The 25,774-nt window shown below is 33.3% G+C and overlaps 2 protein-coding genes and 1 pseudogene across 2 annotated transcripts; 1 reads left to right on the top strand and 2 right to left on the bottom strand.

Annotated features, from left to right (window-relative positions):
- Nucleotides 1-39: 39 nt before the first annotated feature.
- On the bottom strand, nucleotides 40-6,093 carry LOC127789940 (uncharacterized; annotated as a pseudogene).
- Nucleotides 6,094-12,071: 5,978 nt separating this feature from the next.
- On the top strand, nucleotides 12,072-24,217 carry LOC127790664 (uncharacterized). The gene is made up of 2 exons (XM_052320252.1): nucleotides 12,072-12,691; nucleotides 24,026-24,217. Exons 1-2 carry the CDS (start codon nucleotides 12,245-12,247, stop codon nucleotides 24,200-24,202), a joined length of 624 nt encoding a protein of 207 aa, XP_052176212.1. The 5' UTR covers nucleotides 12,072-12,244; the 3' UTR covers nucleotides 24,203-24,217.
- On the bottom strand, nucleotides 20,016-24,034 carry LOC127790665 (uncharacterized). Its single transcript, XM_052320253.1, has 3 exons — nucleotides 23,634-24,034; nucleotides 22,837-22,897; nucleotides 20,016-20,953 (listed from the first exon to the last, which is right to left on the bottom strand). The coding sequence occupies exon 3, from the start codon at nucleotides 20,814-20,816 to the stop codon at nucleotides 20,241-20,243; it is 576 nt and encodes a 191-aa protein (XP_052176213.1). The 5' UTR covers nucleotides 20,817-20,953; nucleotides 22,837-22,897; nucleotides 23,634-24,034; the 3' UTR covers nucleotides 20,016-20,240.
- Nucleotides 24,218-25,774: the final 1,557 nt, after the last annotated feature.

Genomic DNA, 25,774 nt, shown 5'->3' on the forward strand with positions numbered 1-25,774 from the left:
GAAAGTTTTGGAAAGCATTTGGATAAGTCTAATGTAACTGAACTTGCTGAGGATCCTTCTAGGGGATTAAAGACAAATCACCAGACAAATGAAGCTTGATATTCCGCTTATTAGCCATTTGCTGATGCTTTAAACAATAATATAGAGCCAATTCAAAAGTTCAAATTTAACAAAAGGGGGACTTTGGCTGTCTGTCTTCATAAGCAGTTCAACTAGTGGGACTTGGCTCTCAAGACAATTAATTAGAAGAATCTGCCCAAATTACTCCTCCATAACCACCACCACCACCACCACCATACTACACTCCTAACCTAACACCAAGACACATGCTCAAACCGCTTGCAGTTGATGAAACAGCACAGTAGCAACCACGAGGCAGAATCTCACTCCATAACCGCGACCCCTCCAGCAGCCTTTATCTTCTCTATTATGTTGTTGGCCTCCTCTTTGGTGACTCCTTGTTTAAGCAAAGCAGGTACCTTCTCCACCAGGTCTTTAGCTTCCTTCAATCCCAGATTTGTGAAGCCTCTCACCTCTTTGATCACTTTGATTTTTGAAGCCGCATCAAATTTTTCCAACTTAACATCGAATGCTGTCTTCTCCGCCTTCTTCTCCTCGACCTTTGAGGATCCATGGGCTTGTGGACCCGCGTCCATTCCTTCTACCGAAATTGGTTGCATCTTGGGATGCCTGAGTTTCTCTCTGAGAGTTGGACCTATCTGAATGCGCTATTCAGAGGGTAAAGCAGCAATCCGTTCAGCAAGCTGAATGATTTTATCAGAGGGTGGGGGTCTAGGGCCATATGGGTCATAGAAGGCTGGATACTTGTACCTCTTAGGCTTTGCCTTGGCATCTCTAGGAACAAAGTCAGGTTGGAAGGAACGACTTTGTAAACGCCCGGTAATTTCACGAAGGTTGGGGTGGCGAGGAATGGTTCTGACTAGTGCAGTGAACTTCATGGTCTTTTGATTAGTAAAAATAATGGATCATGAGATGAAATGGCTGAGAAGAAGCTATTCACTCGTTTTCTACTTGCAGCATAGATGTAAGCTGGGATGCAGCTGGTATGGTTGGATGGAAAGCGAAAGAATCTTACCTAAAAGAGATGAACAAGACATCAGCCAAAAAGGTCAAAACCCATAAGAAAATACTGAAACAAAAGATCGCACGATAGGGAGACTAATAGCCCTTAACATTGAATTAAAAATTATTTCCCTTCCTAAAATAACAATAAAAAGCAATCCATTTTCTAAAAGGCACTTTCTTAGTTTTTCTCAAAGCATTTCTAAAATTCCTACTCAACTCAAGTAACAACATTCCCAAATAACATTTCTCAAGCTACAACACCACAAATTTCACATTTCATCAAAAATCGCAGTGTAGGTAAATCATAGTACACAATCACGAACGGGACTTATTTCTCAAACAGACTACATATAGCAAGGCAAACCAATCACCTGAACTCTTTCTTAGCATGTCCGATCAATTTTCATATATTTTAATTATATAAATTAGGCCTAATCAACACCTAAATGTTAAACTGACTAATTTGCTTTTAAATTAAAACCAATACACAACCATACCATATATTAATTTTCTGTTTACTTAAATTATTTTTCAGTTCGTGTTTTCATCTTCATTTCTTTTTTCTGTTCCTTCAATTATTGTGTTTCAAACCCAACCCCCCCCCCCCCCCCCCCTTTTTGTTTTTGGTGGGGCTGGGGGAGCTACATTTATCCCTTCCTACTATGGAGACGTGAAGATAGTACCCAAGAGTGCATTGCTTCTTAAAAGAACACTTGTAAACCCAAAATTAGATCTTGTGGGTGGATAGTCTTGGAGATAAACTGTCTCTTAAGGGTGTTTGTAATTTGATTACTTATCCATTGGTAGCTAATTCTAGTACAAACGTTATTTTACATGAATTTTCAAATAGAAAGTTATTATAGCAAATTGATTAAAACCATTTACATAACAAGGAAAAACTTGTAGTGCCTACCATCATATCAAACAAAAAATCCAACCTAAGAATGGGAAAGCAATACTTTACAATGAAGTTATTGATTGCCTTGCTGTTAACACAAATTCTCCAAATTCCATCTAGGATTAAAAGGACCAGAACATCACATGGGCTCAAACTCTCATGAATAGATCACTTACACTGACTCATCTCTTACCTTTCTAGTTCAGCATAAACATTCAGATTCATCCTTTTTAGTTCAGCAAGCCTTAATCACACTATGTGGGTCTGATGCAAGAATTCTAGTGTGATGCCAATCTAACTATGGCTAGTTATATATTTAGTATAGACCAACTGATTTTGTTTTGGCTGAAATGTCTACTTCTCCAGTGTACGTTTTCTCTTCTAGTCTTCATCTTTACGGTTGACTGCTTTAATGTGTGAATTTTGGGATCTGATGCCAACCTGTACTTGCTCAGCTCTGCCCGGCATTTTTTAACATCCATTGGCTTCTATTGCTTGTAGGGATGGGATTCGCTGGTTTCAGTTGTTGAAAAGTTCCCTCTACCTCCCTCCCTCGCTAGCCAAGAATTGTCTCATCCATACACCATTATAGGATACCAAGGTTATCATCCACATTATAAAGAAATGTAATACCTGATATCATAGTAAATTTGTGTCACCACCTGGAGGATGCAGGCAGACATCTTGGCCATTGGTGCAGCAGATTATTACCCAATTTAATTCTTATTTTCTGTTATTAATTTCAATCTTATTCTGTAATTTATTTTTCTCTCTGTATTTATAACTTAGCGTGAACAGTAACTTACAGTTGTGTACAGTAACTGGCAGTTACCATCCACTTCTATTTCTACTACGTTATTCCTGTAAGAGTGGGCTATATCAGCCACTCGTGAGATGCACTGGCATTATTGGAAAATCAGAAGTTCACTCTCTCTCTCTCTCTCCCTTCATTTCTCTCCCTATTTTGTCTCTATTTTCTCCCTCCTTCCTCTCTATTTCCTCTCTCCCTTTCAATTCTTTCATCAAAGAAGTTGCAGTCAGGCCGGGTTCCTGACAATTTGCTACAGCAATTACTAAGCGTCCTCGTAGCTTTCAGCTTCAATCCCTATCACATTCCTCCTGGATTAGAACATAGGTATATGGCATTCTCCATTTACTCCAAAAGCTAAAATCTGCTACTAGGGAAATAGGAACATTAACTCAGATCAATGATGTTCTTAAAACACAAGTTACTAAGAATAGCTGTTACCAAAAACATGAAGAAACCCTCTTTGTTTTCCACTAAGAGCTCTACAGGGAGAAATTACCTAAGGAGACATAATACGGGGTCCAACATACCAGGTCACTCATTGAAGAACAAATCAGAGGGAGAAGACAGCCATCAATCTGATAAGTTCTTGTAAAGAAGTTACAGAAAACTCTTCAGTATCTTCAGCAACAGAAAAACCAAAATTACAGAAGAAAAAGCTTTGGGATATTTTTTTATGAAAAAACATCATTCATCACCTCAATGGTTCCCTGGTGGGGAGTGAACTGCCGATGTTGGCGTTTCCTTTGATGAGATGAATCACCAGTAACAACGGTTACGGAGTGAACCCTCAAAATGAAATAAGTGTATCTTTTACAGTTATTATGATAGTAAATCAGACAAAAACTAAGGTTACTTTGGTCAAGTGGTAGAAGCGGCTTCAAAATGGGTATTATCCTATTTTGCTAATGCAATCCAAAAAATAAGATACTGCCCAAACCTGGTGTCCTGCCAGTTAAAACTGACAATTTTGGGTTGGTTCAGACCCCACCCTATCTGCACCCAATTCAATTGAGAGCTAAAACTTGATTTTTTTTTTCTTTTACTTTAGCAGACTAACAAAAAAGGAGAATTTTTACTACCTGTAGAATTAAAAACTAAATGAAGGAGAAGCCAAAATTATTATTGAGTAAAACTACAACCTGGCAACAGTATTAGCCCTCCATTTAAACCTACAAACCTTATATTATAGCATGGAACTACCCAAGTATTAGGAGGGCCAGGAATCAAACTCGCAATATTAGATTCACAAGTTGATGTTTTGAACCCTCTCACCATAAAGTTACCAGCTTAGTTGGTGATGCAAAATTTATTTAATGTATGTAAAGAGTATAAATTGTATACTCCACTGTTGAAACACATGCCTCTTAAAAGGAATGGCAATGAGGTGGTTTGGCCACGGACCCCATCCCTGCATGCCTATTCCCATCCATTCTTCCCCATCCCTATTGGGCATTTTGTTTAACTCCTTGTCCTCATCCCCGTTGAGTAAATACCCATACCTAGTAAATTCATAGAAAGAAACGATACAAAATTAACTTTCTTTCATAGTTTAAATAACTTTAACAATTACAACAACAACATATCCAGCCTTTATCCCACTATGTGGGGTCGGCTACATGAATTCTAGACTTCCATGTATTTCTGTCTTTTGTCATATCCTCATTTAGATCCATATATTTCATATCAAATTTTAATGTCTCTCCCAAAGTCTTCTTGGGTCTACCTCTACCTCTTTTTGTGACTAATTGTTCTATTTCATCAACTCTCCTCACAGGAGCGTCTCTTAGTCTCCTTCTCACATGACCAAACCATCTTAGTCTAGTCTCTCTCATCTTCTCCTCGATTGGCACTACTCCTACCTTATTACGAATAACTTCATTTCTAATTTTATCCTTTCTTGTATGTCTGCACATCCATCTTAACATCCTCATCTCCGCTACACTCGTCTTTTGCTCATGCTGGTATTTGACTGTCCAACATTCTGAGCCATACAACAAGACTGGTCTTATAGCCGTCCTATAAAATTTTCCTTTCAATTTTAACAATTGTTTACACAATTTTTTATTTTTACTCATTCATTAAAAAGAAAAACAAACAATCAAAACATATACAATTTTTCACCGTTCTTACAAAGCAACACAGCAATTTCACTTACGGGTATGCAAAGGTCAGTTTGGGAAGTTTTTTCAAACCAAACCACCAATGGAGGTTTGGCAACTTTCCAAACCAAGCGACCATAGCTTAGCGATTTGGGCAGTTTTGAGGAAAGTTTGATTAATGATGAAAGTTGATCACATAATAATGTTCCTACGCACCAGTATAAAGTTTACTATTTGATCACCAAAGCATAAATTTCACCAAAAATAACCAGCATGCCACCATATCCAAAATTCACTATTTGATAACCAGCAAATAAACTAAGTTTCCAAACGTCCTAGAACTCAACAAAGATCTGACATTAAACTAGCAACAGTTCATAAACATGAAATCCAAATAATACAATATTACTTAAGCACGAAGTCCCATAGGAAGTTCCAATTCAAATATCCAACAATGTAGCAGTCTAACAAATCAGAAGGCTATGAACAAAAGAAAAAGGACTAGGACTAGTGGTTTAACAGGTTTAGACTACAGAAAGTGAAAGCAGAAGGACCAGGACTAGTGGTTTAATAGGTTTTGTGCATCTTTTTCTTATCAACTTTGAAAATTGCTTGATGTAGAATTGGTTAGTCTTAGCACAAAGCCTCAAAACACCTCATTTTGCCATTTATAAGTTAAAACACAATAAGTATTAATTTGTTCAACCAGTTTAAACTTCAAAAGAACATCGTGCAGTCAACCAAAAACCAGAATTTTATCAATACATGCATTCAGCAGTTAGGGTTGTTATATATACATCAATACATATATATATATATATATATACAGCACATTATATATAATGTGCTGTTTTTCTGGTTTCTGATTTTTTTACAGAGTGTATATACACACACATTATATATATGAAAAGCAAAGGAAATTGCAAACCTCGGATGTCGGAGAGGAGGAATGGTGCAGTGGCCGACGGAGGTTCGTGATGCCGAAAACGGTGATGCCAGGTCGAGCAACGAACACAGAGGAGGGAGATGACGGCGGTTGACGCTCGCTGAGGACGAAATTGTATAGAAACCAGGAGGCGGTGACCAAGGTTGTCGGCAATGGCGGTCTAAGGCGGTCGGCGAAGGTGGCCTGCAGTGTAGAAGCCCTAATCGTTTGAGAAACTTTAGGGTTGAGATAGCAGTTTGGCTAATGGGTGGGAGAGTTGAGAGTTGGGTAAAGGGTAAATGGGTCGAGATCCATTAAATCTTAATAAACGGGTCTAAAAAATTTGAATTCAAGCAAATTTGATCCGGATCTATTATAAACATATCCAAATTCTATGGGCCAAAACCGGCCCGGGTCAAAATTGAATCAGTAGCTCTAGATGTTAAAGATTGGTCGGTGATCCTCTCAAATGTGAACACTGAAAGGGTGGTGTTGGGCTGGGTCGGGCCGGCTTCACTTTCTATTCAAATTTCGGCCCTTAGAATCTAAGCATTTGTTAGTTAGTCCAAATTTAGGTAAACCAACTCCTGAAAATACTTTACTCGCCGTTGTTTCAAATTTCAAAACTTCATTTTTATTATTATTTATGAGAAATAATCATTAACAACCACTTTTGTGGAACCCGTTTTATACTTGAAAATGTGATTGGGATTGAAGCTGAAAGCTACGAGGACGCTTAGCAATGGCTGTAGCAAATTGTCAGGAACCCGGCCTGAGTGCGACTTCTTTGATGAAAGAATTGAAAGGGGGAGAGGAAATAGAGAGAAAGCAAGGAGAAAATAGTGAAAAAATAGGGAGGGAGAGAGAGAGAGAGAGAGAGAGAGAGAAACATTTTCCAATAATGCCAATGCATCTCACGAGGGGCTGATATAGCCCACACTTAACAAGAATAAAGTAGTGGAAAGAGCAGGGGATGGTAGCTGCCAGTACTATACATAAATGTAAGTTACTGTTTATGCTAAGTTATAAATACAGAAAAAAAAAATAAATTACAGAAAATATTATTGAAATTAATAACAGAAAATAATAATTAAATTGGGTAATAATCTATTACACCAATGACCAAGATGTTTGCCTACATCCTCCAGGTCGTGACATTCTCGTCCCCTTAAAACTATTATTGTCCTCAAGAATTAAAATGAGTAGCCCGAGAGAACTGGGTTAGCAAGTCCGATAAGTACTCTCAATGATCTGGATGCAAATGCGACGAACGAACTAGCACCTGGGTAAAGGATATAGCATCCTTATAAATCACCTGTTTGTCCAAGATAGCCAAAGGCTCCACCTTCGCCAGGTAGTCATCAAGTGCAGGTGGCAACTCCATGTTAGGAACATCATGGGAGTCCATTGTTTTCTTGAGTAGGGAAACATGAAATATCGGGTGTATAGTAATGTTGTCGGGTAGTTGTAGTTTATAAGTAACAGGACCCACATTTGTTATGATTGGAAAATGACCATAATATTTAGGACTAAGTTTGGAGATAGATAGGAAAAGAAAAAAAAAAAAAAGACTTCTGGTGGGTGTTGTTGACCTTAAGATAGACCAAATCTCCCACCAGGAATTCCCTATCACTTCTTCTACGATCTATGTATTGTTTCATTCTGTTGTAGGCCTTAGTCAATTCCTACAGTATCCCGTCAGTTCAAAAAATTCCCTCAAAGCCTTAATTGTAATTGGTCTGGGCCAGTCAACTATTGTAGAAATTTTCTTGGGGTCCGTACTAACTATCTCCCCATATGTAACATATCGCAAATGCTCCATTTGTCTTATGGCAAAAGTATACTTAGACTACTTTACATATAATTGGTTGGACCTAAGGACTTCAAATGTTGTTCGAAGGTGAACAAAGTGCTAGTCAAAAGTTTAGCTATAAATGAGGATGTTGTCAAAAAATACAAGAATGAAATCCAGTAAGGACTAAAAATATGGTTCATAAGAGATTGGAATCTGGCAGGTGCATTAGTCAAACCAAAAGATATGATTCAAAATTTGTATAGGGCTTGATGTGTTCAAAGTTATTTTTGGTATATCTGCAGGTTTCATTCTTATTTGGTGATAAGTTGCTCTTAGGTCAAGTCTAGAAAAAATAGTAGCTCCTTTAAGTTCATCAAGGAGATCTCCAATCATTGGTATGAAAAATTTATCTTTAATAATAACGGCATTAAACTGCCAATAGTCGACACAATAAACACACCCCAAACAAGTAATTATAGCATAATTGACGTGATAGTAAAAGCATACAATGTTCCTTCATACTTAAAACAAACAAGTTCAAACGCGGAAGCACAGATACGGTTCATGAGAGGTACTGTTATATCTGCGCTACCTCATTTATTAAGAATACAAAATGATACCAAAAACAAGCTTATTCAATTCAAACATTAATGAAGGTAAACCATCAAACTTTACACGTGGTTTGTCAATAAAGTCAGTTTACCAATTAACAATCGCTCGCCCTTGTGGGTTGTGGTCGGTGGCTCGCTGCCTCTTGCTTCATTGCTCGCTGTTGCTGGTGGCTTGTTGCCTCTCGATTGTCGATTGGCTCATTAGATTCAATCTTTCAAATCTGCTTCAACTTTCAACGGTTACATTTCGGGGCCTATTTTTTACATTTCACCTCAAGGCCCCAAAAACTCAAGTACGGCACTCATAGCACTGAATTGGAGTTTTGATATTACCTCGGAAAAAATTGTCCAGGCAAGTTTTTCCTTTGGGTAGAAAGTACAACAACTGGTTTCTCTGCAAATTTAGAGGTACAAATTAGTTGAGAAAGATCATGCCAATCACATATTTTAAGGGGCACAAATACAGACCTTCATAGTTAAGTGTTCAAATACAATTGGGAACAACTACAAATCTCATATCACAATCACAAGTTTGGATTCACAAAACGATAATTACAACCACTCTAGAAAATCAACTCATCCAAAAGCAAGCAAAATGCAGGACAGAAGCAGCGTGGAGACCAAAATATAATGAGGTTTCTGGCAGAAAGGGGCCAAATAGGTGCATCAACTGCATGTTCTAATAATTAGAAATGGATTATTAGACGCATCAAAATCCATTCCAAAAATATAAAATTGCCTTCTCTTTATTTTTTAATTTTTAATTTTAACTTTTAAATTCATTTTCAATTTTCTATTTTGCTAATCTATTTTAGAATATTAAAAACGCATTCTTTTTGTCATTTTAAAAAATTATTTCTCAAAATAAAAAATTAGAAAACGCGTTGTTTTTGAACTTTTGGAAATATTTTTTTAATAATATTTTATTCAATAAATTTGATTATTAAATATTTAATGTTAATATATTATTAAAATATATATATTTAAAGTTAATGAATTTTGTAATATTTTTTTCTATTATAATAATAAGATATGAATAAATAAGTAAATAAATATGTTTTGAGTTTAGAGTTTATTTTGGATGAAAACACGAATAACTTTTTGTTGTTTTGAGTTTTCTTTATAATTTTTTTTTATTTTTAAAAATATATTTTTAAAAATAATAAAGAGAATGCGTTTTCATTATTTTAGAAAATCGAAAACTAAAAATGACTTAAAAACAGTAAAAAGAACGTAACTTAAACTTCAGAAATCCTTGAGGTTGAGTTCTTTAGCAAAAGTTGCTGCCTTTTGTCAAATACAGAATAAGTCTGGATCCCCAGTAAAATTTGTATCAAGAACAGTCCACAGTAATTATAAAAAGAAAAAGAAACAAATTAATAATTACCCAGAAGCACGTATACAACTTTCAGAATCAATTGCTAATCCTATATGAAAGTAGCACAACGAAATTCCATCAACAATTTGGAACAACTACATATAGCCGTTGGCCAATAACAGCTATATGTAAATTTTTACAAACTCATCCTTCAATACTCATTCCAAATTTATATACTCGTGTAAATTTTTATCCAACCAAACAAAATTTATAAATATATATATATGCATATATATACATACATACCCAGCAACCAGCCACAACTGCAGCCAGCAGCAATCGCGGGTGACCACCTTTGGCAGAGATTCCCATGATCAGATCTTACCATTAGAAGCGTCAAGCCAAGGGGGTTAACATACCCAAAAAATCAGTAAGATTCAACTGCTGAATTTCCATAGATCTGATTTTTAATTTTTGGTCAGAACTGAAAAACGCGCTATCGCTGGCCACCGTGGCCAGTGGTCTCTGACAACCAGAGGCAACCACCCCACGCCCTTATCCCTATTGACCAACATACCCAAAAACTAATAAGATCCAATGGTCGAATATCCATAGATCTAAGCTTAAACCTCTGGTCAGATATAAATCGCGCATACATACGTATATATCATGGATTTGTGCTGGAAATATTTGCTAATCAGACTAACAGACTTACCTCCTTGTAGATCAGGGCCACTTTCACGGTAAAAATATGGTCAGAGACGACGGATTTGGATTGCTAGTCGGAGGGAACGGCCAAAACGAAGAAAAGAAAGAAAAAAGAGAGATGGCGGTCGATGATAGTCGCGGCGACGATGCGGTGGCGATAGTGATGGTCTTGAAGAGAAGAGAAGAGAGAAGGAAGAGTGACATAAAAATAGAATGTGTTTTTTTATTTTTTAAAATAATAAAATAAATATATTTTATTATTTTATAAAATTAAAAATAATTTAAAAATAACAAAGAGAACACCCTCTAAAATTTAAGATTATTTTGTGTAACACTTCAAATTTAATCTTTATTGCAATTTTTTAGATTATTTTGTGTAAATTTAAGTCTCGTTAATCATACGAAAGATATTTTCTAGTTAAATTTTTATAAGTTATACTCACTAAGATATATACTTGAGTTTTATATAAGTCTACGTGATCGGATGATCAATGTGAGAATCGCTTATTATATTATATATGTGACAAGATTTGTGTAAATATTATGTGACTTTTGACTTACAATGAACGTTACTTATTATGTGATGGAGTTTTATATGGGAATAAATGATTTTTTTTATTCACTTAGGGTGATCAAATTTCACCATACTAATTTTCAGGGTTGATATTTTCCTCTGGTAAATCAAGATGCAGACACAATTTGTATATATTCAGAGCTGAACATTCAGAGTAGTTTATGCAGAACTTAAACATTTCGACAAATCTTTATAATAATTCGAATTTTGATATTCCATGTGAAATTTTAGATACTTTGCCATTATACCATGGTAGTGGGGGCGGCGAATAAGTGATTTGATTAATACATATGGTGTCTTTTTAATAATTAAAAAAATATAGTATTTAATTTTTAATATGCAAAATGTCAAAATTTTTTATCTTAATTATTAAAAATTATTATTTTAAGTTTTTATCGTGACAAATCGTTAACATATATATGAACGTACATGTTTTCGTAAGTGACACGTCACGTTAATGATCAATAGACAGTATTTGAATAGATTGACTGGTTTGTTATTCCCCCTCAATAGTTTAAAAAATATAACGTTTGGTCCTTAATATATAAAATGTCAAATTTTACATCTCAACTATTAAAAAACATAGTTATTATTTAATAATTAAAATATAAAATCTTGATATTTTATACATTAAAAATCAAATATCATATTTTTGGATTGTTGAAGAAGCGAAACAAATAAGTCCATCTATTTAAATACTATTAACTAGTCATTCACGTGATGTGTCACTAAAAAAAATAAGTACGTTCATACACATTAATATTCCATGTAAAGATTTAAAGTAATAATTTTTAATAATTAAAATATAAAATTTTTATATTTTATATAAAAAAAATTAGATATCATTTTTTTTTTATGACCTTAGTGTCCGGACTTCACCTGTCAAATCCTGAAGGAGATCGACATTTCCCCTAATTCAACCTTTGAATAAATTAGATGCAATCTTAAACTTATATACTCTCAAGCAAACACGTGATTAATTTTTACTAAATAAAATATTTTTACCTCTAATAAAAATTAATCCCCCACCACTCTCAAAAATACTTAGAAACTTTATCACTTGCTCTATCTCTTAAGTAATTCTTCACATGCTAAAATTCTACTTATAATTTATCTCTTATATTAAAATTATAATTTATCTCTTATATTGAAATTGAAAACACGAGCAACACTACGGACAGCCACTCCATAAGAAAAAATAATTCAAGTAATTCTTCACATAGCATCGCACGTATTAAGCCAAAATCATTTGTACGCGTTGGGAGTACGAGACAGGAAAATCCCTATAAAGCGCCCATCCGTCTCCACTTCACTTCCCGAATATGTTGTGGAAGGAATCTGTAACTGACTGTTTATCTGTCTCTATCCGGCCATCCTCTCGTAAAGGTAACGGCGAGACTTTTGGGAAGTGAGAATCAGATGAACCTCCAAATGCAGCCGAGGCCGATGGACTCCTTCTCTTCTCCCTGCAGCTCCACCTGTTCATCCGCTACTGAGCTCGCAGAGATGTCCGCTACAGTTGTCGGAGAATTCGCTCCAGAGTCGAATTCTGTATTCGAAGATAAAAAAGGCGGTAAATCGACTGAAGAAGAAGAAGATGATGATGATGATGATGATGATGATGATGAAGGCGGTGATGGTGATGGTTTCGACTTCTCTTTTGTGTGCAGCAGAGAGTCGGTGTCGTCTCCGATTTCGGCTGATCAGATCTTCCACAATGGCCAGATCCGGCCAGTCTCTCCTCCTCTGTTTCTCAACACCGACTTCACTTCTTCCAATCCTTCGACTCTGTTATCGACTCGCGCTTGTCTGAAGAAGCTTCTGTTCAAGCACCGTGATCCTCCGTCGTCGTCGGAGGCGGACGACCTCAGCGCGGTTCCGTCGGGGACGTATTGCGTATGGACGCCGAGAGCGGCGGCGGAATCGCTGAGGAGTAGGAAAAGCAAGTCGATGGGGTTCTCGAAGCGGTGGAAGCTTCGAGACCTTCTCCGCCGAAACAGCAGCGAAGGAGAGCACTTCCGGCGGAGTAAGATCCGCGGATAGAGTGACTCTTGGTTTGGCGGTGGTGTCGCCGACGTAGCGCCAATGACGGGGAGTCGAAGGGCGGTAACGTGTCGGGTGGAGCAGGAAACCGCGTTCCTGCCCTGTCTCTCCATCTGGCACGTGTCCTTTTAGCTTTCGAATTTGTTTTCTTCTATCGGACTCTTTTGATTTTCTCTTTGTTTTTGTTTTGATTTCTCTTTTTTTTTTATTTTCTTTTTTTTCCTGAAAATTAGAGGTGAAAATGAATATAAGATAGTGTAAAATATTATGTATAATATTATTATTGTTTGAATATTATAATAAATTTATTAACTAAAAATATCATCATCAAGTCACTTAGAGTCTACAAGTAAGAAAACAATCAAGCAAGTAAGTCTTCATGTAAATAGTTAAATTTTTAAATCAAACACTAAAAACTAAGGTTACATTCTCTTTACTGTTTTCAAGTTATTTTTAATTTTTAATTTTTTAAAATAATAAAAGCGCGTTCTCTTTACTATTTTTGAAAATAAAAAAAAATTATAAATAAAACTCAAAATAACAAAAAATTGTTTTGAGTGTTTTCATCTAAAATAAACTCTAAATTCAAAACATTTATTTATTCATATTTATTATTGTAATGGAAAAATATTATAAAATTCATTAATTTTAAAATGTATATATTTTTTTAATAATATATTAACATTAAATATTTATAATTTACTTAATAATCAAATTTATTGAATAAAATATTATTAAAAAAATATTTTCAAAATTTTAAAGAGAACGCGTTTTTAAATTTTCTATTTTAAAAAATAATTTTTTAAAATGACAAATAGAACGCGTTTTCAATTTTCTAAAAACAGACTACTAAAACAGAAAATTAAAAATGAATTAAAAACTTAAAATTAAAAAATGAAAAGTAAAGAGAACGCAACTTAAAATATTGTATTAAACTCCATATCAAAAAATATTTTTTAAAATGAAACCTTAGCTATTTATAGAAGAACGTAAAACTTACTCAAATTCTTTAGGATCGTAATTTTTTTAGATAATATTTATCTTAATATTTTAAAATTTATTAAAATTAAGATTTTTTTAATAACGTTTATTTAGATATTTTGGAACCAATTAAAATTAGAATTTTTATAAATAATATTTATCTTTTTTTTAAAACTCTTAACAAAAAAATTTTAGATGGTGAAATTATCTTATTCACACTTTGTTCATAACATTCAATTAAGAAAAAATTACACCTCTTTAGGGCAAAAAATTATTTAAATTTTTAATATTTTTTGTTCTTTTTAATGGACTTTTATCTATTTAACGTCAAATGTGTTTTATTTTTATATTATATATCACTGTAGACATCCATACAAAAACTTTATATTATTCTGTAAGTTTGTTATTTAATTTAGAAATGGAATACAAAATAAAGCAAGTACACTTTATTTCTTATTTCTAGTGGGTGACAATGTGAAATTGTCAATCTAGATATGATTAAAATTTAAAAGATATAATATTAAATGAATGAAAAAGTCAAAAACTAAAATTATAATCAGAATTAGGAGTTGGTAAGGGGTAGTAGTTGATGCTTTATCTCTTCTTTATTGGGGCATTATTGACCATCTAATCTAAACCTAAACCATCTTCAACTATCTTTGATGTGGTATGTGTTGTGCAATTATAAAAAAATTAGAAATTTTAAATAAAAAGGGGTTAGGTGATGTTTGAAATAAAACTGTGTGTAAAAATAAAGTTATTTGAAAAATTAATTATTGTTTAAAAATTAGGAGTCTAAATCTTGTTAATGTGATTGATTTTTTTGTAGTTACCAATCACATAAAATATCATTTTTGTATGACAATTGGTTTTGGATTGTTTTTTTTTTTTTTTAATATTAAAAACACGAGAGGGCCCTCAATTAATATACAGTCTTTGGCAGGACCATCTCACCCTGCCAAAAATCTATAGCCTATCACATTTTGGTTTGGACAGATCGAATAGACACAAATTATCAACAACGATATAAAATAGTTAGTATTAGTTTTTTGGATCGTGAGTTTGTGTTCTAACTAATCATTGGTGTTCAAAAGGTGAAGCAAAAATTTTAAAGATATAATAATAATATTTAATTATTAACAAAATTATAAGAAAATTAGGAATTAGTATCTAGTTTTAAGTCTAAAACATGATTTTTATTTCATAATTGAGGCTAACTCCAATCAACCCCAAATTCAAATAATTGTAGTAAAATATTGTCAATATGATTTCTCAAAAAAAAAAAAAAAAGTGACCAATTCATGATTTATCGAAAAACACGTGGGTTTAATGTAAAATATAAAATACAAGATTTGATGATAATAGTAAAATTTTTATAATATAAAATGGACACCATACTATTTTCTCACCAATAAGGAAAACCCCTTATTGCTCTTCTTGTAAGATGGGACAATTATCTCTAATACGGAACATAAAATTCTCTTTTAATTAGGGATAAGCATTTGGTGTTGAACCAATCGAATAGGTCAAACTAAATTCACCGAAATGTTATTTTTTATTTTTTAAGAAAAAGATATATAAATAATATTTTTCAAAAATACTTTATTGATAGAATTTCGTAACAATAATGTTTGTTTGTATAATAGTATAGATATAGATTTTTATAAATATTTTAAAACAAATATTTATCAATCACATAAAAAATTTTGTATGAAAATTGGTTTAAGGTTTTTTTTTTTTTTTAACGTTGAAAATATGAGATGTTCTCGATTAATGTATAGTCTTTGGCAAAGACTATCTCACTTTCTCAAAAATCTACCGTCTATAATGCTCTGAACTAGACAAATCAGACAAGTGAGTCACAAGTCGAAACACGAGATTTGACATCTTAAATAGACACAAATTATTGACAATAACATGGAAACAATTACCGTTTGTCTTTTAGGTTGTGACTTTGTGCTCTAACTAATGATTGGTGTTCAAAAGGTGAAGAAAATAAATTAATTAATAATAATATTCTCAAAACTTAGTTAATAGATTTATCTATTAAGATAGTGTTTGTTAATCAAAATATAGAACATAAAATGTAAGAAGTCATATGATTTATTATCTAATATTTTTCATATATGTTTATTTCTCACATGCTCCAAATAAACATATTTTGGACTTTAGAAATAAGAAAAAATGACGCATGTTCCAATATATTCCAACAAATTTAACAAATAATTTGATAAAAATCTTGAAATATTTTTTAGCCTTATTTTGATCATTTCATATGTTGGTTCAGAAAGCATTCAAATATTATTTTGATATAATATTATCTTACTCATTTTAACAAATTCTACCTAAGTAAGAAAAAATAATTTTAAACATAAACATTTTTATGCTTACCAAGTGAATGTTAGAAAAATAGAAAATTGTGTGCATACATGATGATTTTATTACTTACAAAATTATAGGAAAATTAGGAAATAGTATCTAGTTTTAAGTCTAAAACATGATTTTTATTTCATAATTGAGGCTAATTCCAATCAACCCCAAATACAAATAAATATAGAAAAATATTGTCAATAATTGAAAAAAAAAAAATGTTACCAATTCATGATTTATCAAAAAACATGTGGGTTTAATTTAAAATATAAAATACAAGATTTGATAATAATAATAATAATAATAATAATAATAATAATAATAATTAGTGTACTCTTTTATAAATAAGAAGCCATGAATATAACTTATGAAAATAATATATTTACAATATAAAATGAACACAGTATTATTTTTCATACAAATAAGAAAAACCCCTTATTGCTTTTCTTGTAAAATTGGGACAATTATCTCTAATACGGGGCATAAAATTCTTTTTTTCGTTAGGGATGAGCATTCGGTATTGAACCAATCAAATAGGTCAAATCGAATAGATCAAAATATTGTTAAAGATCGAATCGAACCAACCGAATAAATGCTCAAACTAAAAAATTGAAAGAATACAAAAAAATCAAATTGACCCAAAAAATAGAAAAAGAGGAAGCTTAGAGGAACTTACTGAAAAAATTGACCAAACAAGCAAGCGTTAGTACATGAATTGAGCAAAGAGAAAAGAGAAAGGGAAGGGTCGAGGTTGATCAACAGTCGAAGCAAAAAGAAAGGGGAAAGGTTGGTGTCGATCGTCAGTCGAAGCAAAGAGAAAGTAGAAAGGTCGAGGTCAGTTGCAGGCCACTAGTCAATAAGTAAAACAAAGTCTCTTAGAGTTTCTCCTTGTTAAGAGTGAGCATTAGCTCAATTTAATAACAATTGCTCAAATTAAATAGATCAAACTTAAGTAAAAAATTGAATCGAATTAATCAAATAGATTCTTAAATCAAAAAAATCAAATTGATCAAAAAAATAATAAAAAAACTAAATAACAAAGTGCTAAAATGACGTCGTTTTTGATATTTCAGTCGGTTTAGTTATTTTTTATTTATTTTTTAATATGAAGATAAAATCAAATCAAAATAACTAAAATTATTAAACTTAAAAACCAAGCCGAACTAACTTAAAACTTGAATCAAATCGATAATTTTAATTAATTCAATTCAATTATTTTGATTTAATCAAAATATTGCTCCTCATAATCTTTTACAACACTAGGTTCCTCGTGGGAGGAACTTGGAATTAGAATAACCCACCCCAGGAAGAAATGAAGGAAGCCGAATAAGAGGGCAACCTAAACCCTAAAATCATGGCGCTAATTGGGGACATTTTCTCCCGGTAGCAACGGAAACAAACAAATTTCAAGACTTTTTCCCAATTGGCCAATTGGAGGACTTTGTTTACTTGAGACATCATCACCATGTCCCACAAATTCTAGTTTCCCCAGAACAGTGGATTTTAGCTCTAAAGGGATACAACAAAAATTAAGGTATATGTTTATGACACATATCTCTTTAATTCATGAATGTTACATCTTACACTCTTTTCTATCTTATTAGAAAAGTTACATTCTGGATACTCCTCTACTCGATTCAAAAATTTCGAGCCAATAGAAGATAACATCGCCAAAGATATTACCCAATGAAATTATACAAAGAATATAATTTTAAAAATAGACACAAACATACTCTTTAATTTATTATATTGATACTCACTCTTATACTATCAAATACTGAATTGATTATTAGAGTCTATTATAAAAAATAAAAACCCTACTCTTATATAAATCTATCACTTGATGTGTCAAGTGCCCGTTGTTAATTATAAGCTTGATTAAGGAAATGAGAAATTGGCTTTAGCAATTTTGGAGTTGCATGTATGATTAGTGGTAACCAAAATTGTATCATGAATAGAATTTTTATTTTTTTTATAATATGAGAAATTCGAGGGGTTCTCGATTACAGATAGCTTTCTGAATTAGATTATCTCATCATCTCTAAAACTCACGATCTAATACCTAAATAATTGAGAATATAAAAATAGTGTTTGTGAGCGATAGTAAGTGGTTGTCATTGCTATAAATCTTTATCGCTACATTCTTTCTTTTTTTTCATTAAAAATTGCTAAGTTTTCTCCCAAGTAGCTATTCTTTTAACTTTTTAAAAGATTTCAATCAAAATCAAAGAGATTCTTCTCTTCGCCTACTAAAATGTTACCACAAATCTTATATACATGTGAAATAAGTATATATATATATGTATATATATTTTTATACAGAATCTTCAAAATGTTAAGTGGTTATCTTGACAACCACTCTTCTTTGTTTTTATTTTTTATTTTATGTCTATAACACGATAACTTTTCATAGAATTTTATGAAATTTTTAGAAGGGATTAAATTGTAACAAAATTAAAAATTTAATAGTGGATATAAAATAAATTGAAGTGGAGACTATTTTGTTACATATCATCTTAAACTAGCCCATCCTTAAGCCTAGGGGTAGTGGATGTCAGTGGGCCAGCTCTGACATGGCCTGCCACCTGGTGGGCCTGGCCTAGCCCAATACCCCCGCCCTGCAACTACTACATGTATGCAGCAATTTAAAAAGTAATAAAAATTAAAAAAAAGGCCCAACAGATTTGATGGGCCTGGCCCATTTGGCCCGCCCGTTAGACATCTACACATTGTCTGCTTGTGGTGCGGTTTTTCAACCGGAAATGTAATTTGGACACTGGTGGTGACATTTTTATTACAATCGTATATTGATGTGTCGTATATCCACAAAATATGACAATTTAAGTAGCATTTGTTAGAATGAATAAGATAAAATTATATTAAAATAAGTTTAAAATACTTTTTAGAGTAAAGTATAAAATGATCACGATAAAACTGAAAAATATTATAAAATTTTTATCAAATTTGAAATACTTTTCAAAGTAAAATATAAAATGATCACGATAAAACTGAAAAATATTATAAAATTTTTATCAAATTATTTGTTAAATTTTTTAGAATGCACTGAAGAATATATATGTTATTTTTTCTTATGTATAAGATTTAAGATATATTTGTCAAAAAAGAGAGGAGAAAAATAAGTATATCTGAAAAATCTCAAATAATAAGTCATGTAATTTATTTTTTAAAAATTATCAAATAAATTTAATACACATATTAAAAAGGACAAAAGTTTATAATATTTTTTATATATTATCTTTTTTAAATTATATCTTGATTAACCAACACTATCTTAATATATAAGTATCACAATTAAGTGTCTAAATAGCATTTTCATTTTTCAAAACATCTATCATTAATGTTTCAAAAATCATGAAAATAATTCAATTATTTTTGTAATTAATAATTTTATCCAATTCTTTCAATTTTAACAATTATATTCAAATTAGCTCAGGATATAATTTTATCTAACATATAAAATTAATTTAGAGAAAAATATCATATAATAATAATATTTACAAAACCCGCATGTATACATAAGTTAAAAAAAATAAAACTTATTACACAGTTTATTTATTTTTATTTTTTACATGTTACATTTTTTTTCTTTTTTTCTTTTTTTTTTAACTTATATGTACATAAAAGTCACACAAATATTTTTATTATGTAACACTATATATGCCAGGTCAATATAAATACACTTCCTCTATATCAATTTTACATGTTGAATAAAATTGTACTCAATTAATCCAATTTAAACCTAAATGTCAAAATTTAAAAGAATGGGATAAAATTACAAATTCATAAAAAGGATTGGAATATTTTTCCCAAAAATATTTTGCCTGAACAGCATGTTGTACACATTAAAACACTTTCTTTTGCCATTTCATAACACAATTTTATCACTAATCTTCTAGCACTTAGGAATACTTTAGCTCAACCAAGGACATAAAACTCAAGTCAAGTGCTCAAACCGCTTGCAGTAGATGAAACAGCACAGTAGCAACCACGAGGCAGAATCTCACTCCATAACCGCGACCCCTCCAGCAGCCTTTATCTTCTCTATTATGTTGTTGGCCTCCTCTTTGGTGACTCCTTGTTTAAGCAAAGCAGGTACCTTCTCCACCAGGTCTTTAGCTTCCTTCAATCCCAGATTTGTGAAGCCTCTCACCTCTTTGATCACTTTGATTTTTGCAGCCGCATCAAATTTTTCCAACATAACGTCGAATGCTGTCTTCTCCGCCTTCTTCTCCTCGACCTTTGAGGATCCATGGGATTGTGGACCCGCGTCCATTCCTTCTACTGAAATTGGTTGCATCTTGGGATGCCTAAGTTTCTCTCTGAGAGTTGGACCTATCTGAATGCGCTCTTCAGAGGGTAAAGCAGCAATCCGTTCAGCAAGCTGAATGATTTTATCAGAGGGTGGGGGTCTAGGGCCATATGGGTCATAGAAGGCTGGATACTTGTACCTCTTAGGCTTTGCCTTGGCATCTCTAGGAACAAAGTCAAGTTGGAAGGAACGACTTTGTAAAAGTCCGGTAATTTCACGAAGGTTGGGGTGGCGAGGAATGGTTCTGACTAGTGCAGTGAACTTCATGGTCTTTTGATTAGTAAAAATAATGGATCATGAGATGAAATGGCTGAGAAGAAGCTATTCACTCGTTTTCTACTTGCAGCATAGATGTAAGCTGGGATGCAGCTGGTATGGTTGGATGGAAAGCGAAAGAACCTTACCTAAAAGAGATGAACAGGACATCAGCCAAAAAGGTCAAAATCCATAAGAAAATACTGAAACAAAAGATCGTACGATAGGTAGACTAATGGCCCTTAACATTGAATTAAAAATTATTTCCCTTCCTCAAATAACAATAAAAAGCAATCCATTTCTAATAGGCACTTTCTTAGTTTTTCTCAAAGCATTTCTAAAAAGACTGCTTAACTCAAGTAACAACATTCCCAAATAACATTTCTCAAACTACAACGCCACAAATTTCACATTTCATTAAAAATCGCAATGTAGGTAAATCATAGTAGACAATCACGAACGAGACTTATTTCTCAAACAGAATACATATAGCATGGATAACAAATCACCTGAACTCTTTCTTAGCATGTCTGGTCAATTTTCATATATTTTAATTATATAAATTAGGCCTAATTAACACCTAAATGTTAAACTGACTAATTTGCTTTTAAATTAAAACCATACTATATATTAATTTTCTGTTTACTTAAATTATTTTTCAGTTTGCATTTTTTCATCTTCATTTTTTTTTTCTGTTCTTTCAATTATTGTGTTTCAACCCCCCCCTCCCCCCCCCTTTTTTTTTGTGAGTGGGGCTGGGGGAGTTACATTTATCCCTTCCTACTATGGAGACGTGAAGATAGTACCCAAGAGTGCATTGCTTCTTAAAAGAGCACTTGTAAACCCAAAATTAGATCTTGTGGGTGGATAGTTTTGGAGATAAACTGTCTCTTAAGGGTGTTTGTAATTTGATTACTTATCCATTGGTAGCTAATTCTAGTACAAACGTTATTTTACGTGAATTTTCAAACAGAAAGTTATTATAGCAAATTGATCAAAACCATTTACATAACAAGGAAAAACTTGTAGTGCCTACCATCATATCAAACAAAAAATCCAACCTAAGTATGGGAAAGCAATACTTTACAATGAAGTTATTGATTGCCTTGTTGTTAACACAGATTCTCCAAATTCCATCTAGGGTTAAAAGGACCAGAACATCACATGGGCTCAAACTCTCATGAATAGATCACTTACACTGACTCATCTCTTACCCTGCTAGTTCAGCATAAACATTCAGATTCATCCTTTCTAGTTCAGCAAGCCTTAATCACATTATGTGGGTCGGATGCAAGAATTCTAGTGTGATGCCAATCTAACTATGGCTAGTTATATATTTAGTATAGACTAACTGATTTTATTTTGGCTGAAAGAGAAGCATTATGTGCTAATTCTAAGCTGAGGATCGAAACTCGAATAAAGTCCAACCACTTGGTGAAACTATTGTCAGAGAGAAGACAGCTAGAGAAGCAGCTTGCCACCAGAGTAAAAAAAATTCATACAACCACCCCAATGACAGGTTTTCATCCAGGTGTTTTTGGATCACACTAAGTTATTGTGTTTAACAGAAAAGGCGTCAGATTATTTCCTCTCTGGTACAACGAGTAATAGAAGTAAAACAATAAGCGCACACCAGACAAGTAATTACTTCATAATTGACGTGACAGTAAAAGCATACAATGCTCCTTCATACTTAAACAAACAGGTTCAAACACGGAAGCACAGATACAGTTCATGAGAGGTACTGTTATATCTGCACTACCTCATTTATTAAGAATACAGAATGATACCAAAAACAAAGCCTATTCAATTCAAACATTAACGAAGGTAAACCATCAAACTTTACACGAGGTTTGTCGATAAAGTCAGTTTACCAATTAACTAAATCAAAAGTATTACAAATGCCTCAAAACAAAATACCAAGAAGCAAGCAAGGGAATGATTATTTCAGTACTCCAGTTAGCAACTATGCCAAAAGAACGAAATAAATTGCCTCTAACCTCGCAGCACTGAATTGGAGTTTTGATATTACCTCAGAAAAAATTGTCCAACCAAGTTTTTCCTTTTGGTAGAAAGTACAACAACTGGTTTCTCTGCAAATTTAGAGGTACAAATTAGTTGAGAAAGATCATGCCAATCACATATTTTAAGGGGCACAAATACAGATCTTCATAGTTAAGTGTTCAAATACAATTGGAAACAACTACAAATCTCAGATCACAATCACAAGTTTGGATTCACAAAGCGATAATTACAACCACTCTAGAAAATCAACTCATCCAAAAGCAAGCAAAATGCAGGACAGAAGCAGGGTGGTGACCAAAATATAATGAGGTTTCTGGCAGAAAGGGGCAAATGGGTGCATCAACAGCATGAATTTTACCATGAGAACATGCAGTGCATGTTCTCATAATTACTATGAAAACATGCATCAATTCAATAATCGAACAATTAAAATATTTAACTCAAGATTTGAGGCAAATGAAAGGCCAATACAACAACTGTATTTCTAGAGTTAAACAAGAGAAGACAAAAGTATGGTCGATTTAAATATTCAATTCGAATATTCAATAACAGATTCACAATAACAAACTCCAGGCTTCCAGCCACGCCAATTCCTAAGTTCCTAACTAAATGCAGTAGTCAAATGGGCAAGCAGACACGAAGTTAGAAGAAAATCACTTACTTAAAATTTGCCGAAAAAAGGCAGCGATTTCAACAACAAATCAAGCATAAACAAGTAAAAAAAATATGGGCGAAAAATAGAAAAATTATCTAGATTTAGCTGTCAATCAGAGAATCAAAGAACTGAAAGAAGAGAAAACATACCTGGGCTCGAATGAAGCAAATCTGGAAGTTTGGGGGGGGGGGGGGGGGGGGAGTAAAACGAAGACCTGAATCAGAGGCAGGGCAGCGAGCAAGGGGGCGAGGCGCCGAGGCCGACGCGAGCGTGGGGGCGAGGGCGAGCGAGAGCAAGAGAGAGAGGGCAAGCGCGAGAGGCAACGAGGGCGAGGGCGAGCGAGAGCAAGAGAGAGGCAGAGAGCGAGGGCGAGCGCGAGCGGACGAGCAAGAGAAGAGGAGGCAGAGAGCGAGAGGCAGCGAGGGTGAGCCGTGAGCGAGAGCGAGTTCGAGAGAAAGAGAAGAGAAGGGTTTGCAGACAAGTGGGCTGGGCTGGGAAAAATAGGGTGGGCTGGGCTGAGTTTGGGTCGGAGGCGGACGACCTCGGCGCGGTTCCGCCGGGGACGTATTGCGTATGGACGCCGAGAGCGGCGGCGGAGAAGCTGAGGAGTTGGAAAAGCAAGTTGATGGGGTTCTCCAAGCGGTGGAAGCTTCGAGACCTTTTCCGCCGAAACAGCAGCGAAGGAGAGCACTTCCGGCGGAGTAAGATCCGCGAATAGAGGCCTAGCCCAATACCCCCGCCCTGCAACTACTACATGTATGCAGCAATTTAAAAAGTAATAAAAATTAAAAAAAGGCCCAACAGGTTTGATGGGCCTGGCCCATTTGGCCCGCCCGTTTGACATCTACACAAGTAACACAGTGTCCACGAATAGAGGCCTAGCCCAATACCCCCGCCCTTATATCCACAAAATACGACAATTTAAGTAGGGTTTATTATAATGAATAAGATAAAGTTATATTAAGATAAACTTAGAATACTTTCTGGACCAAAATATGAAATGGTCAAGATAAAATTGAAAAATATTATAAGATTTTTCTCAAACTGTTTGTTAAATTTTTTAAAATGCACTGAAAGACATATACATTATTTTTTCTTATCTATAAAGTCTAATATATGTTTATTTAAAAAGAAAGAGAGATGCGTATATCTAAAAATTCACAGACAATAAGTCACGTGATTTTTTTTCCAATAGTCGTCAAATAAATTTAACAGTTACATTGAAAATGATAAAAATTTAAAATATTTTTCACATATTGGGTGTCTAAATAGCATTTTCATTTTCCAAAACATCTGCCATTAATGTTTTAAAAATCATGAAAATAATTTAATCTTTTTTGCAATTTATAATTTTATTTAATTATTTTAATTTTGACAATTAAGTCCAAATTAGTTCAATTGGGTGTAATTTTATCTAACATATAAAATTAATTTAGAAGGAGTATATTTATGTTAATTCAACATATTATATGTCATATAATAATAATATTTGTAAGAACCACGTGTATATATAAGTTAAAAAAAATATAACTTATTGTACATAATTTGTTTTTTTTTTTTTTTAACTTATGTGTACATGTGGATCGCACAAATATTATTATTATATGACACTTGACATTCCGAGTTAATATTAACACACTTTTTCTAAATCGATTTTACATGTTAGATAAAATTATACCCAATTGATCTAATTTAAACTTAATTGCCAAAATTTAAAAGAATGAGATAAATTTACAAATTCACAAAAAGGATTAAATTACTTTTCTCAAAAATATTTTGCTTGAACAGAATCTTGTACACATTAAAACACTTTCTTTTGCCATTTCTTAACACAATTTTATCAATAATCTTCTACCACTTAGGAATACTTTAGCTCAACCAAGGACATAAAACTCAAGCTTTCACCAACTAACTAAGGCAACCATGATGTTCTAAGGGCAATGGCAAGCGATGCGGCTATAAATTATATATGTGTCACTAATACTTGGACTAGAGTACACTTCAAATTATATGTCATTCATCCATTCCTACATGTAATTTGTAAAGACTATTAGAAAGACAAACAGACCAGAGGGATCCACTCCCTAGATTAAGAGATAAATGCTAAGGGCAATTATCGGAGTTACTGTAGATTGACAGACACCCAATCAAAATAGGAAAGAAGCGAATCTTGATGTAAAGTACTACAACACAAGATGAATATGATAAGGGTGGCGGGCTTTTCATAGCTAGACAAGAGAGTGTGGTTGCTGTAATCAGTGGGCAGTGGGAGAGGAAATAGAAGAAAAGA

The sequence above is a fragment of the Diospyros lotus genome, chromosome 14 (assembly GCF_014633365.1).
Source record: "Diospyros lotus cultivar Yz01 chromosome 14, ASM1463336v1, whole genome shotgun sequence".
In the NCBI taxonomy this organism is placed as follows: Eukaryota; Viridiplantae; Streptophyta; class Magnoliopsida; order Ericales; family Ebenaceae; genus Diospyros; species Diospyros lotus.